Here is an 18,740-nt window from a genome sequence, read left to right on the forward strand (position 1 = left end):
AAAGGAAATAGAAGGGGGAGGGGTGGTAGTGACTGGGAAGGGGTATGGGGTGGGGATGCTGTAAGGTGGGGTGGTCAGGGAACATTTCTCCTCCTGGTGGCTGCCTGGCCAAGTGGATGGTGAGGGAAACGCAGGGCAAAATCATGCAGGGCCTCGGGGCCACGGAAGGGAGTTTGGATTTTGTTCTGTGTGACAGTTGAAGGGTTTTGGGCAGGGTGTGGGGGTGATGTGATTTACTTTTTTTACAAGGACTACTCTGGCTTTTTCTGGGAAGATTGGAGGTAAGAAGGAGGGGCCATAGGAACACTTGATGAAGCAGTACTTTTTAAATTGCAGGTCAAGATATATTAGTGAGATGTGAAATCAACTTGGGATATTAGTCGGCATTTTTAATTTTAATGAGCAACCGTAGAGAGCCTCACATGGAGTGGGGACAATTATGGTTGTTAAACCTTGTTTAATTTGTTACATGATTATATATATGTTCTGGGTCATTTATATGAAATAGATTTCTTACTATAGGTCTTAGGCTGAAGACCTATATTTCTTACTGTAGGTCTGAAAACTTTGAAAGCCACTGAGTTGGATGGGATGGTGGAAGGGTGAAGGAAGGTGAACACCCCTGCTTTTACCCAATCAGATGACCTACCTGGAGGGAGGATCTCCTCTGTGACTGGGAGGAGGCCAACAGAGCCCAACAATGGCTGAGAAAGCCTATGATTGGGAATGATTGCATCTTGGTTAACTCCCAGACCATACCTTTAAGTCCCCAGTCTTTCAGTTGTCCACAGAACCAGCTGGAGAGAAGGTAGATACTTGACATCTGTGACATTTGGCACCCAGTGCAAATGGGTGGGGTCCTTGGCCCTGCCATCCATTGCCCCCTGTCTGGGCCTTAGAAAGCACCTACAGCTGTGGATTTGGGGCTCCTGGTTTTCACCCAGTCTTCTATCACCTGCCTTGTTGCAGTGGCCTGCTTCCCACTTGTCTGGCTTTTTATCCCCCACCCTAAGATCGTCTTTTACCAAGATTCTTGGGTGCTCCTTATTAAATAACATTCCTGTGATTAATTTACTCAGACAACAAATATGTGTTGAGTGCCTGCTCTGTGCTAGGCACTGGGGGTACAGCGAGATACAGAATAGACCAATGTCTGCCTTCCTGGAGCCTTACAGCTTAGTGGGAGTGGGGCATGGGGACAGATAATAAATACAGAGCTATAACTGTCACAGTAGTGATATATGCTATGGAGAAAACCAGAGCAGGGAAGGGGCAGGGTGCAGTTTTGAATTGGGTGAACAGGGAAGGTCTTAGTGATGTGGTAACATCTGAGCAAAAACAAGAAAGATGAAGTAGGAAGCCATGCTGTTATCAGGTAGTAGAGCAGTTGCCAAGCCTCAGAAGTACAGCAAGAGGGGACAGGAGAGGAGGAGGCCTGTTGGTAGTGAGGCCTGAGAAGTAAAGGGAGGGAGTAGGTTTGTTTCTGGCCTCTCAGGATGGTAAAGACTGGCTTTTATTTTGAGTGAGATGGGAGGCCTTTGAAGATGGAGGAGTCACATGATCTGACTTGGTTTTCAAAAGCATCACTGGCTGAGGGGTTGAGCAAAGATGGTTTGGGTCGAGGGTGGAAGCAGGGAGAGCGTGAGGCTGTGGCTGTAACTGGAGATGAGCAGGCTGGACTGGGGAGGCAGCAGTGGGAGTGGCCAGGTCCCAGACACACTCTGAAGGTAGGATTTGCCAGTGTGGGATGAAAGGAAGAGACCAAGGATGATCACCATTTAGCTTGAGCAATCTTAAGTTCAGAACGTTTATCTGGAATAAGTGAGATGGTTTCACATGATGGCTGGGACAAAGGTCCTAGACGACATTGAATCCCATGGTGAAGGTGTTATGCTCATTTACATATTACATAGTTTAAGTGTTAAGTAGATAAGGCAAAGATTGTGCTGGTCTTACCCAAAAGTAGAGGTCTTGGGGACTGCTGAGATCTGAGGGTACCTCAGTGCCTTGTTAACTGTCTCCTTGCTTTGGGCATATGGAGGATCAGCCCAGTTGAATGACTCATCCTCCATCATGGAGACCTGAGACTTCCCTCCCCCAGGTACTTTAAGTGCTTCTTGTTGCTGGAATCCCTCCTTTGCTCTCATTGCTCCTCCAAATCCTTCTATCTTTTAAAGCCAAGTCCTAACACCCACTCCCCAGCAGGAAGGCCCCTCCCTTCCCTCTTCTGAATAGAGCTGCTGTTGCCTAAAGTCCAGTGGCCTGGCTCTGAAACCCAGTGAGTGCTCTTGGTTGCGTGTGGCTTTGGGTAAGACACAAAATGTCTGTGAGTTCCAGTCTACTCCTCATGAAATGGGGACAGTCAAGTCACTTCACAGGATTATTAAGTACATTGGAGAAAAGTATTTAAGACGGTTGTTTTTATACGTACATAAAACTACCACAGAGAGGAGAGTTATTTCACTTTGGGTTGGGCTTAAAGTCAACTTTAAAATCAAATATCAGAGACATGTTCACCTTAAAAGTCTTGGGACTGTTTGACATCTGAGTCTTTTAAAATTTATTTTTTATTTTTCAATTACAGTTGACCTTCAGTTTTATTTTATATCAGTTTCAGGTGCCCAGCATGGGGATTAGACATTTATATAATCTACAAAGTGATCCCCCTAAGAAGTCTAGTAGCACTGGCACCAGACATAGTTATTACAATATTATTGACTATATTCCCTATGCTGTACTTTATATCTCTGTGACTGTTTTGTAACTGCCAACTTGTACTTCTTAGTCCCTTCACCTTTTTCATACGTTACCCCCTCCCCTTCCCCTTCCCTTCTGGTAACCATTCCTTGGTCATCTGTTTCTCTGAGTCTGTTTCTATTGTGTGTGTTTGCTTTGTTTTTTAGATTCTACATGTTAGTGAAATCATAATGGTATTTGTCTTACTCTGACTTATATCACTTAGTATATACCCTCTAGGTCCATCCATTTTTTTTTCGTAAACAGCAAGATTTTATTCCTTTTTATGGCCAAGTAATATTCCACTGTATATACTCATATGTACATCTTCTTTGTCCAATCCTGTATTGATGGACACGTAGGTTACATTCATATCTTAGCTATTATAAATAATGCTGCAGTGAATAAAGGGGTGCATATTATCTTTTTGAATTAATGTTTTGGATTTCTTTAGATAAATATCCAGAAGTGGGATTGCTGAGTCATATGATAGTTCTGGTTTTGATTTTTTGAGGATGAAGGGCCTCCAAACTGTTCTCCACAGTGGCTGCACCAATTTTCAATCCTACCAACAGTACATGACGATTCACTTTTCTCCACATCCTTGCCATCACTTATTGTGTGGTTGATTTGATGATAGCCATTCTGACAGGTGTGAGGTGTTAGCTCGCTGTGTTTTTAATTTTCATTTCCCTGATGACTGGTGACATTGAGCATCTTTTTCAATGTCTGTTGGCCATTTGTATGTCCTCTTTCGAGAAATGTCTGTTCAGGTCCTCTGCCTATTTTTAAACTTTGATTGTTTTTTGGTGTTAAGTTTGTATGAATTCTTTATATATATTTTGGATATTAATCTCATTGGATGTATTGTTGGTGAATACCTTACACCATTTGGTAGGTTGTTTTTCATTTTCTTGATGGTTTCCTTTACTGTGCAAAAAATTTTTAGTTTGGTATAGTCTCATTTGTTTATTTTTTCTTTTGTTTCCCTTGCCTGAGGAGACATAGCCAAACAAATATTACTAAGAGTGATGTTTTATGGGTTTGGGCCTTACATTTAAGTTTCAATCCATTTTGAGTTTATATGGTATAAGAAGGTAGTCCAATTTCATTCTTTTGCATGTGTTTGTTTAGTTTTTCCAACACCATTGATTAAAGAGACAGTCTTTACCCCATTGTATATTCTTACCTCTTTTCTCATTGATTAATTGACCATATATGCTGGGTTTATTTCTGGACTCTCATTTGTTCCAATGATGGATGTGTGTTTTTATGCCAGTTCATGCTGTTTTGATTACTATAGCCTTGTAGTATAGCTTGATACCAGAGAGCATGATAACTACAACTTTGTTCTTTTTTTAAGATTGCTGTGACTATTCAGGGTCTTTTGTAGTTCCATATCACTTTTTGGATTATTTGTTCTGGTTCTGTGGAAAACACCATTGGTATTTTGATAGGAATTGCATTGTATTGATAGATTGCTTTGGGTAGTATGGACAATTTAATGATGTTAATTTTTCCTACCCATAAGCAAGGTATATGCTTCCATTTATTAGTATTTTTTTTCTTTTTTTCTTTAATGTCATATAATTTTCTTTTTTGAAATAAATTTGTGCTTTTTTTAAACAAAAGATTTTATTTATTTTTTAGAGAAAGAGAGGGAGAGAAACATTGATGTGTAAGAGAAACATTGACGGTTGCCTCTTGCAAGCCCCCAGCTGGGGATCTGGCCTGCAACCCAGGCATATGCCCTGATTGGGAATCGAACTGGTGACCTTTTGGTTTGCAAGCCTGTGCTCAACCCACTGGGCCCCATGAGCCAGGGCTGTCTTACAATTTTCTGAGTGTTTATTGATTTTAGAGAGAGAGAGATTGATTTGTTATACCACTTATTTATACATTCATTGGTTGCTTCTAGTATGTGCTCTGACCCAGGGTTTAAGCTGCAACCTTAGTGTATCAGGATGATATGCTAACAAACTGAGCTACTTGGCCAGGGCCTAGGATTGTTTTCTTTCTTTTTTTTTTTTAAATCCTTACCTGAGGATATATTTACTGATTTTAGAGAAACAGGAAGGAGGAGAGAGAGAGAGCAAGAGAGGGAGAGAAAGAGAAACATCAATCATTTGCTTTTTGTATGCAGGGATCAAACCTGCAACCCAGGTATGTTCCCTGACCAGGAACTGAACTCACAACCTTTGGGTGCACAGGACAGTGCTCGAACCAACAGAGACACCAGGCCAGGGCTAGGATTGTTTTCTTAATTTCTCTTTCTGATAATTCATTATTGGTGTGTAAAAATGGAACCAATTTCTGAATATTAATTTTGTATTCTATTACTTTACTGAATTGGTGGAATCTTTAGGATTCTCTATAGAGTTTTACTTCTTTCCATTTCAGATGCCTTTTAATTATTTTTTCTTGTCTGATTAGGCCTTCCAGTACTACACTGAATAAAAGTGGTTAAAGTGGACAACTTGGTCTTGTTCCTGATTTGAAGAAAAATGCTTTTAGTTTTTCCTCATTGAGTATTATGTTAGCTGTGGATTTGTCATATCTGACCTTTATTATGTTGAGGTATGTTCCCTCTATTCCCACTTTCATGAGTGTTTTTATTATAAATGGATGCTGGATTTTTTCAAGTGCTATTTTTGTCTCTGATGGTATTATCATATGTTTTTATCCTTCAGTTTGTTTGTGGTGTATCATGTTAATTTATTTGTGGATATTGTACCAACCTTGCCTCCCAGGAATAAATCCCACTTGATCATGGTGTATGATCTTTTTAATGCATTGATGGATTTGGTTTGCTAGTATATTGTTGAGGGTTTTTGCGTGTACGTTCATCTGGGATTTTGGCCTATAACTCTTTCTTTGTAGTGTCTCTATCTGGTTTTGGAATCAGAGTAATACTGGCTTTGTAAGATGAGCTAGGGAGCCTTCCCTCCTCTTGAATTTTGTGGAATAGTTTGAGAAGTGTAGGTGTTAATTCTTCTTTGAATATTGTGTAAAATTTTCTGATGACTTCTGGGCAAGGACTTTTGTTGGGAGTTTTATTACTGATTTGATTTTTTTAACTATTTTTTTAAATTATATTTTATTGATTATGCTAACACAGTTGTTCTGATGTTTCTCCCTTAGTTCCATTCCACCCAGCACTCTCTACCTCCTCAGGAAATCTGCCCACCAAGTCCATGGGTCATGTGTATAAGTTCTTTGGCTACTCCATTTCCTATGCTGTACTTTACATCCCCATGGCTATTCTGTAACCACCTATTTGTACTTCATTTTTTTTAAAGATTTTATTTATTTATTTTTAGAGAGGGGAAGGGAGGGAGAAAGAGAGGGAGAGAAACATCGATGTATAGTAACCTCTTACGCGCTTCACACTGGGGACCTGATACAGCCCAGGCATGTGCCCTGACTGGGAATTGAAGCAGCGACCTTTTAATTTGCAGCCCATGCTCAATCCACTGAGCCACACCAGCCAGGGCTATTTGTACTTCTTAATCCCCTCACCTCTTCACCCATTCTCCTGAACCCGCCTCCCATCTGGCAACCATCTGATAACTAACTTCTGCTGCTGCTTTTAAGATTCTCTCTTTATCTTTAACCTCCGGCATTTTAATTATGATGTGTCATGGAATAGGACTCTTTGAGTCCATCTTTTTTGGGACTCTGTGTTTCCTGGATTTGCATGTCTATTTCCAACTTCTTGCTCTTTAACTTCTCCTTCTGGCAACCCTGTGATGCAAATGTTGGTTTGGTTTGCAGGCTGGCACTCAATCCACTGAGCCACATCAGGCATGGCTAAATGTTGGAATGCTTGAAGCTGTCCCAGAGGCTGTTTATACTATCCTCGGGGGTTTTTTTGGAGTCCTTTTTGATCTTGTTGTTCTATGAAGTTGTTTTTTTTCTTCCTTATGTTCTAAATCATTGATTTGATTCTCTGTTTCATCGACTCTACTGTTGTTTCCCTGTAAATTGTTCTTTATTTCAATTAGTGTATCCTTCGTATCTGATGGGATCTTTTTTATGCTGCTGAGGTCCTCACAGAGTTCCTTCAGCATTCTTATAACCAGTGTTTTGAACTGCATCTGATAAATTGCATTTCTCCACTTAGTTTAGCTCCTTTTCTGGAGTTTTGATCTGTTCTATCATTTGGGCCATGTCTCCTTGTCTCCTCGTTTTGGCAGCCTCCCTGTGTTTGTTTCTGTGTATTAGGAAGAGCTGCTATGACTCTGTGTCTTGGTAGTATGGCCTAATGTAGTAGGTGTCCTGCAGGGTCCAGTGGCATAGCCACCCCATCACCTAAGTTGAATACTCAAGATGTGCTCTTTGTGTGGGCTGAGTACACCCTTCTCTTGTAATTGAGCCTTGGTCACTATTGGCAAGTCAGTGGGAGGGATTTACCCAAGTCAGTTGCAAGGATTGACTGGGACCACTGACCACCAACCTCTGCCCTCTGTGGAGGGTCAGCTGTGCCAGGGGCAAGGTGGTGGTGCTGCTCCGATGTGGTCTGTAGCTGCCCACTGGGTGTGCTGGCACTGGGGTTTCCTAGGTGGTGCAGGCCAAGGTCAGCCCCCATCTGTGTTTTGCCCAGGGCACCTTGCCTGACATATAAAGCAGGGGTGTCAAACTCATTTTCACCAGGGGCCACATCAGCCTCATGGTTGCTTTCAAAGGGCTGAATATAACATTAAGTCTATAAATGTAACTACTCCTTAACAGTTAAGCCAGAGCTTGGTGCAGGTGCTGGGCTGGATAAAACAAGGTGGAGGGCCAGAATTGGCCCGAGGGCCTTGTGTTTGCCACCTGTGCTATAAAGCAATGTGAGATGACTGCTACTTGTGCTGGGCTTGGAGATTCCCAGGCAAAGCCAAGCTGTGAACATAGGCTGGCTGCTGCTAGTGCCCGGCCTGTGGCCCACTGAGGCCAGCTGTTGCTTGTTTGATAGTAAGTTGTGAAGCATGAGCCAAAACCAGCCATCATTATGGAAAACCAGCTTGGGTGAACCCATAAGTTGGGTGGGGCAGAGCCTCTGCAATCTCCAAGGCTGGTCAAACAGTGTTAGCCAGGTTGATGGAGTCTCAGATATGGCCCCAGCTTACTGGCTCTGTCGCGGGAGGGTTTAGCAAAAGGACAATGGCCTCTGCTCACCCTGATGCCAGATACTTCATTTTCTTCCTCTATACCACTGGTGCCACTCAAGCTGCTACCCTGGTGCTGGAGCTCAGAAGAAGTGAGTCTGAATAGGTGAGTCCGTATGTGGGTTCTTTAAGAGGAACTGCTTGGGGTTCAGAAGTTTCTTCCACTGACAAAACACCCTCTGGTTTTTGCAGCCAGAAGTTGTGGAGACTTATCTTCCTGACACTGGAACACTGGGCTGGGGGGACTGGTGTGTCTGGGACTCCTTGCTCTGAAGATACCCCTCCCAAATTTTTATCTACTATACATGGATGTGGGACCAGCCTGTTCCTCACCTATGCCCCTCCCACCAGTCTAGATGGATGGATGTGGTTTCTTTAATTCTGTAGTTGTCAGATTTCCATTCAACTCAGTTTCTAGCAGTTCTGAGTAATATTTGTTCTATATTTCAGTTGTAATATTGATATGGTTGTGTGAAGAGGAGAGCCATATCTGACTATGCTGCCATCTTGACTGGAAGTCCTGATTTGATTTTGTTAGTAGTTATTTGTCATGTCTCCTCTTTAATTTCTGTTTTTATTTATTTATTTCCCCACTTTTTCTTTTTTTTAATTAATCTGGTTAAAGCTTTATCCACTTTATCTTTTCAAAGGACCAGGTCTCAATTTCTTTGATCTTTTTTATTTTTTAGACCATTTCATTTATTTCTTCTCTGATTTTTATTATTTCCTTCCTTCTACTCACTTTGGACTTTTTCTTCCTTTTTTTAAAGTTCTGCAGATATATTAGATTGTTTATTTGAAATTTTTCTTGTTTCTTTAAGTAGACCTTGAATTTTTTGTTTCTTGAAGTAGGCTATGAATTTTCCTCTTAGAACTGCTTTTGTTGTGTCCAGTAGATTTGAGGTGATTGTTTTCATTAGTCTCAAGGTATTTTGATATCCCCCTTTATGTTGCTATTAACCCATTCATTGTTTAATAGTCTGTTATTTAGCCTCCATGTGTTTCTGTGTTTTTTCAGTTTTCTTGTAATTGATTTCTAGTTTCATACCATTGTGATTGGAGAAGGTGCTTGATATGATTTTTGTCATATTTATTGAAATTTGTTTTGTAGCCTGTCATGGTCTATTGTAGAAAATGTTTCAGGTGCACTTGAAAAGAATGTATATTTGTCTGTTTTGGGGTGAAATGTCCTAAAAATATCAATTAAGCCTATTTTGCTTACTGTGTCACTTAAGGACACTGTTTCCCTGTTCATTTTCTGTCTGTATGATCTATCCATTAATGTCAATGCAGTTTTTAAGTCCCTTGTGACTTTTTTATGGTCAGTCTCTCCCTTTATATCCATCAATATTTGCTTTATATAGTTTGGGGGCCCAGTGGGGACATACATGTTTATAAGTATTATGTCCTCTGCAATAATCCCTTTATCATGAAGTGCCCTTCTTTGTCTCTTACTACAAAGAAGACAAAGATCCCTTGTTTTAAAGTCTATTTTGTCTGATATATGTATTGCTTATTGCTACCCCAGTTTTTTTCCCCTCATTTGCTTGAAGTGTCTTTGTCCTTCTCTTTACTTTCAGTCTCTGTTGTGTGTTTTGATCTGACAGGCAGCATATGTGTGGGTCTTATTATTTTTAATCCATTCAGCCACTCTGTGTCTTTTCATTATAGCATTTAGTGTATTTACATTTAAAGCAGTTATTGATGGTTATGTAGTTATTGCCATTTTATTGTTTTCTGATTGTGTAGTTCTTCTCTGTTCCCTTCTTGTTCTGTCTTCTAAGTTGATGACTTTCTATATAATTTGGATTCCTTTCTCTTTATTTCTTGTAGAGTGGTGCCTTGGTAGTCATTTCTAATTTGTTCCAGAGGTCATGATGAGTGCCAAAACCCATGTGTCCTGAACAGTGAAGCACCTTCTCTAGCAGAGCGGTGTTGTGACTCATACAAGTTACAGCAAGAGCAATGAGTCCTGAGCAGTCACCTACTGCTGAAACATTTTTTTCTTGTCAAAATGCAACGAAAACAAGGTTTGACAAATTCTGAAGCCAACTAGTACTGAGATGTGACTGTTTATCTTTTGTAGATTTTTGGTTTATGGTTATGAGGTGCTTCATATATACCAAGCTATGTTTATAGAAGTCTACTTAAGTTGAGAGTCACTTAAGTTCAAACACATTCCAAAATCACTGTAATTTTTACTTTCCCCCTCTACGTTTATGTTTTAGTCACTATTTTTTACTACTTTTGTGTGTTTCTCTTAATTTATTATGGTAACTACACATGATCTTACTAATTTTGTCTTTTAACCTTGGTACTAGCTCTATAGTTGGTTGAATCACTTGCTTTTATTGTGTTGGCCAAAGAGTCCATTTCATTTTTTCCATAAAATAAAAGGCACACCTTTTTTTCATTTTCAGTAGTAACTATTGATGTGGATATTTGAGTATGTTGGCTATCTCCTGTGTGATACAATGTTGATTGTTCTCAATTAATGTATCAATTTGATTGCTACCAACTTCAACTTGTCTGCCCTACTGTGGAGCATCTTCCAGCAAGAAATGTCCAATGCGAAACTTCGCAAACCACTTTTGACATGTTGGATCAATCACAGCACCTTCTCTATAAACTGCATAAATCTTTTTTTGCATTTCAGTTGAAGTTTTACCTTTCTTGAAATAATAAAGTATAATATGCGGAAAATGTTTTGCATTTTCTTCCATCTTTTTTTTTTTTTTTTTTGACGGACAGACCCTGCCTCAGGTTTATTTGCACAAACGCCACAGGAGGACCCCAGCCCCGGGGCACACCAGTCCTTCTGTCCTCATGTCGGCAGACAGAGGCCTCTACTGTGGAGCCTTCACAGGGGCCTGGGCACCTTTGGGAGCCTGAGACTGAGCCTGAGCTGGAGCCTGGGCTGCGGGTGCATCTGCAGCCTGGGGCTTGGTTTGGGCCTTGGCCTTTGGCCGGCAGAGTTGGAGACCCTAGGCGATGCGGGCACGAGCACGTTTCCTGAGCTTGGGGTGAGCAATGTAAGCAAGTCGACTGAGCTTGCAGCTGCTGCCCTTTGAGATCTTGGGCTTGACCTCCATGGACTTGACCAGGGCCTTGATAGCCTCAGCACGTGCGTTCATGGCCTTGGCGTTGTTGGCCTGCATCTTCTTCAGGCCCTTCTTGTTGTGCTTCTTGGCAAAGTGTGTGTTCCTCAGGAACTTGGGGTCTACCCCCTTGAGAGACTGGTATCTTTGCGATCGGGGCTTCTTGATGCCATTTTTGGGACTGGTTGTGCGTGGTGTGGTTCTTGGACTTGGCCATCTCTGCACCCAAGCCCACGGCTCTCGAAGCGCCTGAGACCGGAAGAGAAAAGCATTTTCTTCCGTCTTTAATATTAAAATGGCTGCACAAAAATTCACCGATTTTGGTAAGTTCTTTTTTTAATGCACACTGATATGACAGCTGCCACAATACAATCTAACAAAATTGTTTCAAATGAAGTTAAAGGCAACTAAGTACTACTAGAGCCATCCTATGGAAAAAAACAAACAAACTTTTTGGCCAACCCAGTACCATGTGTTTGCCTTTGTCAGTAGGCAGTTTTTCCTCCTATATTTTCTTACTCATATTTCTTATGTTTTCTTTTCTACTTAAAGAATTCCCTTTAACATTTCTTGTGATACTAGTTTAATGGTGAACTCCTTCAATTTTTTGTATGGGAAGCTCTTTATCTCTCTTTTGATTCCAAGTGATAATGTTTGCTGGGTAGAGTAGTCTTGGTTATAGTTTGCTTTTTTATAACTTTGAATATTTCATGCCAATTACTTCTGGTCTGCAAAGTTTCTGTTGAGAAATTAGCTGAAAGTCTTGTGGGATTCCCCTTGGACATAACTAACTGCTTTCCCATTGCTGTTTTTTAAGATTCTTGCTTTGTCTTTAACCGTTGGCATTTTAATTATTATGTTTCTTGGTGTGGGCCTCTTTGGGTTCATCTTGTTTGGGTCTCTCTGTACTTTCTGTGCTTGTATGTCTTGTTTCCTTGGACAGGTTAGGGAAGCCTTCCATTATTATTTCTTCAAATAGTTTTTCAGTCCCTTGCTGTCTTCCTGGGAGCCATATGATGCAAATTCTGTTACTCTTGATGTTGTCCGAGAGGTTCCTTAAACTATCGTCATTTAAAAAAAAAAAAAAACTGGACTCTTTTTTTCTTTTTGCTGTTTTAATTGGGTGTTTTCTACTACCTTGTCTTCCAAATCGCTGATTTGATTCTCTGCTTCATCTAATATGCTGTTGATTCCTTCTAGTGTATTCTTTTCTTTCTTTTTTTAAATATATTTATTGATTATGCTATTACATTTGTCCCATTTCCCCCCCACCACTCCACTCCATCCTGCCCACCCCCTCCCTCCCACATTCCCCCCTATAGTTCATGTCCATGGGTCATACTTATAAGTTCTTTGGCTTCTACATTTCCTACACTATTCTTACCCTCCCCCTGTCTATTTTCCACCTATCATCTATGCTACTTATTCTCTGTACCTTTCCCTCCCTCTCCCCCTCCCCCTCCCCTATTGACACCCCTCCATGTGATCTCCATCTCTATGGTTCTGTTCCTGTTCCAGTTGTTTGCCTAGTTTGCTCTTGTTTTTGTTTTAAGTGTGGTCGTTAATAACTGTGAGTTTGCTGTGATTTTTATTATTCCTATTTTTGATCTTCTTTTTCTTAGGTAACTGCCTTTAACATTTCATATAATAAGGGCTTGGTGATGATGAACCTCTTTAACTTGACCTTATCTGAGAAGCACTTTATCTTCCCTTCCATTCTAAATGATAGCTTTGCTGGATACAGTAATCTTGGATGTAGGTCCTTGCGTTTAATCTTAGGTAATGTAATTATGATGTGCCTTGGTGTGTTCCTCCTTGGGTCCAGCTTCTTTGGGACTCTCTCAGCTTCCTGGACTTCCCGGAAGTCTATTTCCTTTGCCATATTAGGGAAGTTCTCCTTCATTATTTGTTCAAATAAGTTTTCAATTTTTTGTTCTTCCTCTTCTCCTTCTGGCACCCCTATAATTCGGATGTTGGAACATTTTGAGATGTCCTGGAGGCTCTTATGCCTCTCCTCATTTTTCCGAGTTCTTGTTTCTTCATTCTTTTCTGGTTGGATGTTTGTTTCTTCCTTCTGGTCCACACCATTGATTTGAGTCCCAGTTTCCTTCTCATCACTATTGGTTCCTGTACATTTTCCTTTGTTTCTATTTGCATAGGCTTCATTTTTTCATCTATTTTTCGAATAGATTCAACCAATTCTGTGAGCATATTGATAACCAGTGCTTTGAACTGTGCATCCGATAGTTTGGCTATCTCTTCCTCGCTTAGTTGTATTTTTTCTGGAGCTTTGAAGTGTTCTGTCATTTGGGCCATTTTTTTCTTTTTTTTTTTTTTGGTCTTGGCGCTTCTGTTACTTTAAGGGGCGGAGCCATAGGTGTTCACCAGAGCGGGGTAACGCTGGTAGCTGTGCTGTGACACTGTACGTGGGGGAGGGGCCGAGTGGGAGCAATGGCGCCTGCCTCACTCTCCTCCGGATTTCAGTCTTTCACTCCGCTACCCACAATCAAACTGGGCCCCTCTGGTGCTGGTTCCCCAGTGGGTGGGCCTGTGCACACTCTAGGCCCCTGTGGGTCTCTCCAACAACCTCTCCCGTGGGGCTGGGAGTCTCTCCTGCTGCCGCCCCAACCCCCACGGGCGCTTTCAATCAGAGGTTTGAGGCTTTATTTCCCGGAGCTGGAGCCCTGGGTTGCGCAGTCTGTTTCGCTCCCCGCCGTTCGCCCGGTTTATCTGTGTGCTAATGTGGGGCCCCGGGGTGCTACCCACTGCTCTGCCTGCCCCGCTCTCCGCCACTCTGAGTCGGGCCCTCTTGGTTTATCTGCACAAATGTAGGGTTGCAGGGTCTGCTAGTACTCGGACTGCCTGCCCTGTTCGTCCCACACTCCGCCAGTCTCAGTCCCTCCACGGCCACGGGAGTCCTCTCCACCCCAGTGCCCGTTTCCACCCCTCCTACCGGTCTGGATGAATGTTTAATTTGTATTTCCTTGGTGTTGGACCCCCTTGCCGTTCGATTTTCTGTCAGTTCTGGTTGTGCGATGAGGCGCAGTGTGTCTACCTATGCCGCCATCTTGGTTCTCCTAGTGTATTCTTTATTTCAGTATTGTATTCTTCATTTCTGACTTTTTTCATGTTTCCTATCTCTTTGTAAATTCTCACTGAGTTAATCTATTAATACTTTTCCCCTAAGTTCATTGAGCATCCTTATAACCAGTGTTTTGAACTCTGCATCTGATAGATTGCCTGCCTCCATTTTGTTTAGTACTTTTTTCTGTAGTTTTGTTTGTTCTTTTATTTTGGATGTGTTTCTTTGTTGTTTTATTTTGGCTGTGTGTTTGTTTCTGTGTATTAGGTAGAGCTGCTACATCTTCCAGTCTTGGTATAGTGTCCTAATAGTCTTGGTCATCTGAGTCTGGTGCTCCAGGGGTGTCCCTTGTGTGGGTTGTGTGTGTCCTCCTATTGTAGTTGAACCTTTATTACTGTTGGTACATCACTGGGTAGGATTCACCCTCAGGCTGACAGGCTCTGACAGCTGAGCATGACTTTAGCGGACAAGCTGTTCTGCAGGTGTTGACCCCACCGAATGAGATTTGCTTTAGTGGGGCTCTGCGCCTGCGTAGTTCATCCTTCGGATGTGTTGTCTGTGGGGCTAATTGGGTAGTGCTCTGCTGTTGTCTGAAGCTGGCCACTGGGTTTGTTGATTCTGGGGCATCTTAGGAGGGGCTCTGGTATAGGCTGAGGTGGGCATTGTTTGTGAGTGGCTTGGGGTCTCTTGGTAGAAGCTACAAAGTGATCTGCTTTTGGTTGCTGGTTGTGCTGGGCTTTGTGGTGCTTGGGAGAGGCTATGCTGAGAACCCAGGATGGCTGCCACTAATGCTTGTCTTGGGACCCTTTGGTAGGTGCCATGATTTGAGCTGAGGCCCACTGCCACTTGTGCTGGGCTTGTGGCCTTTTGGCTGAAGCTGCATTCCAAGTCGATACTGAATGTAGCTTATGTCAGGTTTGGGACTACGTCATGGGAGTTACAATGCAAGCTGAGACCAATTACTGCTTATGCCAGGCTTGAGGACACATCGTAAGAGGTATGGGGCACACCGAGGCCAGCCGCCACTTGTTGGAGCTTTGTGGGCCTTAGAGAGATTTTGAGAAAGTCCTTAGCATGAGCTTAAGGCAGGATGCTTCTGTGAAGGAGCCCCTGAAAGAGGCTCTGGCTGAGCATCTGTGTTGGGTGGGACAGGGTCTCAGGGAATCACCTCTGTGGGGTGAAAGATGTTTGTTAGGTTAATGGAGAGCCTAGATTTAATACCCTGCTGTGTCCTGGCTGGGTCGGGGAGGGCTCAACAAAAACAGTGGCACCTGCCAGCACTTTTGTCCCCGGAGAGAACCACCCCTAACTGCTCTGCCAGCCCTTGTCCTGAAGCTAGTCAGTTCAGGCTCACTCTTTATGTCCCTGGCACTTTCTGAGCTGCTACCCCAGTGCTTAAGCCCAGGGCAAGTGTGTTTGTGAGTGAGTCTGTGCTTGGCCCTTAACAGTACAACTGGGTTTCCAGCAGCCCTTCATCTCACCTGCATGGAGACTCTGCTGATTTTCACAATCAGCTGTTGTGGGGGCTTTCTTCCTGGCACTGGTGCTACAGGCTGGGGAGTTCGGTGTGTGGCCAGGACCCCTTGCTCCTCAGCGGAGAGCTCTGCAGCCAAGCTATCCTTCCCAATTCTTCACTTCCACATGTGGGTGTGGGACCAGCCTGTTTTGGTCTCTGCCCCTCCTCAATGTGGCTTCATTATATCCTTAGTTGTGAGAGTTCTTTTCAGATAGTCTTCATGTGGCTCTCAAGGGTGGTTGTTTTATAATTTAGTTGTAATTTTGATGTGGCTGTGGGAGGAATGATTTCCTACTCTACCACCTTGACTAGAAATCTCTGACTCTTTTTTTAAAACCTCCCTATGGCTTCCAGTCAGTTCTGGAGTGTTGTATTCATGCCTATGGGTCAGCCAGCCTCCATTTCCCTACTTGGTGGCAAATTCTTTGTCAGCAGTCAAAAACCCCTTAAAACTGGTCATTCTTTCCCACAGGTACAACTCATATCCACCTGTTTGCACCCATTGTTTGGTTGTCTCTCTTTGGGGGGAGCTGTGGATTATATAATTGGCCATCCTCTGTTGACTTCAGGGTATATGTAGAAAGAAGATCAACTTCTGTTTGTCTTAGGCTCCTCCCTCCCAGAGCAGCATCTGTCACTGAGTGGGCACTGCGGAGTGACGGCTGAACAACCGACTGACAGGCCAAGTCTTTCGCTCTTCCTTACAGGCTGAGTCTGAGGATCTCACAGCTGACTCCCCCCTAGTATGGCCAATGAAGAGGATGACCCAGTCATACAGGAGGTAACTGCTGCTCCCCACCCTCTGCCCGGGCTGCCAGGGAGACTTGCCTGTTCCCAGGGCTGCAGGCAGCGGGGCTGGGTTCCTTCCGTCCTCCCTCAGGCCAGCCTGGGAGCTTCTTCTCCCACGTACCTGCCTGGCTGAGCCTCTTGCTCCCTTCAGATCTCTGATGCAGCATCTCCTTGTCAGAACAGCCCCCTGACCACTCCTGTGCTCATGTAGCATTCTCCTCTTGCACATTGCCCCTCATCCCACAGCACTCTAGCCCCTTATGTTGGACTTGCCTTGCACTTGGCCACAATACTTACTAGACATAATTATTCTTCCATTAGAATGTAAACTTGTGAAAGCAGAGCTTTTATTCTGTTCACTGTGTCCACAAAGCCGGGTTCAGTTCCTTGGACATAATACATAGTTAGTGGCATTGTTTGTTGAATTAATGAATGAGTCTGACATCTCCCCTTTACCTTACTCATTTAGCAGTTATTTACTGGATCCATCTGGGGCTGTGACAACAGTGAGGAGAGGCACTGTTCCTATCCCCCCTTCAGGCAGATTAGGATCTCTGGGGAGAGACTGAGGAGGGAGGAGTCGTAAGAAGCAGACAGTGGGGAAAGCAGTTTCAGATCAGGGCACATTCTAGAGTCTCTGGGCCTTTGCACGTGCTGTTCCCTCCACTAGAAGGCCCCTCACACAAGCCTCCCCTGTGCCTGATGACCCTTCACTAGTCCTTGAGGCCTGGATGTGAGAGTACATGGTTCCTATGAAGGAGTTGGGAAGCAGGAAGGTCAACTACTGCATGGTGGGGCAGGGTGGTTAGTGTTGAGAAGAAAGGAAGTAGGGCTGGTCAGTCTCCGACGGGCTTGTAGACTACTCTAGACAGGGTGATAGGTTGATCCAGACTCGGTGGTGGAAGGCACATGGAAGATACTTTCCCTGTCTCCTCTGCATCAGAAAAGTATGTACTCCAGCTCCAGGATGCTGCCTGGTCTGGGCAGCCCCAGGGAAGAGGCATTTTACTGGATTACTTTGAACCTGGGTAGGGGGCCAGCTAGACTCTTATACTGGCCCCCTGAGAGCTGTAGGGAGGGGGGCCCTGGATATATCCAGATTGGAGACTTGGTTCCATTTTGTTTTAGCAATAGCTGAGCTCTTCCCTTGATCCCGGATTGCTTTGGGGCCACCACCCTTCATGCGAGCAGGGCAGGTCAGGCTCAGGGTTCTTCGTCCTGGTTAAGTCTTCTTCCCTTGTTCCCAGATCGATGTCTACTTGGCCAAAAGTCTGGCAGAGAAGCTCTATCTGTTTCAGGTAATTGTGGGACCTGGAGATGAAGAGGGGAAAACAGGTGTTGGTGGGGTGGTGGAAATGCAGTAAGTGGGGACCAGGAACAATGGGAGACCTCAGAGTGTATGATAGGACAGTTCTCTTTATTCTTGTGGGTGGGTTAGGTAGTCTGTCATTTCCAAGACAGGAAACTGAGGCAGCCATGGAAGAATAAGCCCATAGTATGGACATATGCACACCACTTTCTGCTTATGCATGCCCTTTGAAGGGTGTTGGGTTGTTTCCACTTTTTGACTCCAAGGAATAACGAATGCTGCTGTGAACATTCCTGTACAAGTGTTTGGGTGGATGTGTGTTTTCATTGCTCTTGGGTGTACCCCTAGGAATGGGTTTGCTGTGTCACGTGGAAACTCTGCATTTTGAGGAACCGCCTGTACCATTTTGTATTCTTAACAATCGGGGTATTGTTTTAAGTATTTTTTGTCCACGGCAGCAGCAGTGCTCCAAGCCTGTGCTTGGGATGAGGGCTGCCGCCCATCCCCTAGGCTCTGCTTTTATGGGCTTTGGGGCTGGAGGCCCTCATTTGGGACTTCTGCACCTGTTTCCCTGACTATACAGTGATGGCGGGACTGGTGCTGGTGGCAGTGACCCCATGTGTGTTCAGGGTGTGCCACGCTTTGTGCGGTGAGGCTAAGTGTGCTGGATGGAGGGGAGGGGGTTGCCCAAGTCATAAGAAGCTAGTGGTAGAGTTAGGGCCAGGACTCAGGCTGTCTGATTGCAGAACCTGTGCCCTTCAGCAGCACTCTTTCCAGCCCAGGCCCTTTGCAGGGGCTCCAGCCAGATGGGCTGGGCTGGGCTGCAGGCCATTCCTGCACCTACACTCCAGGTTCCTGCCCCAGGCTCAGCCCAGGAAGCATGGAAGGGCCACTGTGCTGCTACTGAAGTGAGCTTTTAGGAAGCAGCCGTTTCCTTCACTAGAATGTAGTTGACCTAATATGGCTCCCACAGGAACACTAACTTCATATACTGCCACGCCTCTGCAGGCTCACTCCCGAGGCTGTCATGGTGCTTTTTGAAAGTCGGTCTAAACCTTGC

The 18,740-nt window shown here is 43.8% G+C and overlaps 2 protein-coding genes across 3 annotated transcripts in view; one reads left to right on the forward strand and one right to left on the reverse strand.

The window, feature by feature from the left end:
• POLR3E (RNA polymerase III subunit E) overlaps positions 1–18,740 on the forward strand; it is a 42,008-nt gene that overhangs the window by 2,807 nt on the left and 20,461 nt on the right. Inside the window, exons 2-4 of one of the 2 annotated variants that reach the window (XM_045195432.2) lie at positions 7,949–7,992; positions 16,290–16,363; positions 17,619–17,669. In XM_045195432.2, the coding sequence (XP_045051367.2) occupies positions 16,328–16,363; positions 17,619–17,669 (87 nt within the window). In that variant the 5' untranslated portion in view covers positions 7,949–7,992; positions 16,290–16,327. The remainder of the gene's footprint in view (positions 1–7,948; positions 7,993–16,289; positions 16,364–17,618; positions 17,670–18,740) is intronic. The other variant, XM_024560383.3, reaches the window with a different exon arrangement.
• Positions 10,559–12,258, reverse strand: LOC112304760 (large ribosomal subunit protein eL29). Its single transcript, XM_024560386.4, is given in 2 exon segments — positions 10,559–11,150; positions 11,152–12,258. Coding segments are annotated over 2 exon segments (468 nt in total). The 5' UTR covers positions 11,202–12,258; the 3' UTR covers positions 10,559–10,732.

Source organism: Desmodus rotundus, chromosome 1 (assembly GCF_022682495.2).
Source record: "Desmodus rotundus isolate HL8 chromosome 1, HLdesRot8A.1, whole genome shotgun sequence".
Classification (NCBI taxonomy): Eukaryota; Metazoa; Chordata; class Mammalia; order Chiroptera; family Phyllostomidae; genus Desmodus; species Desmodus rotundus.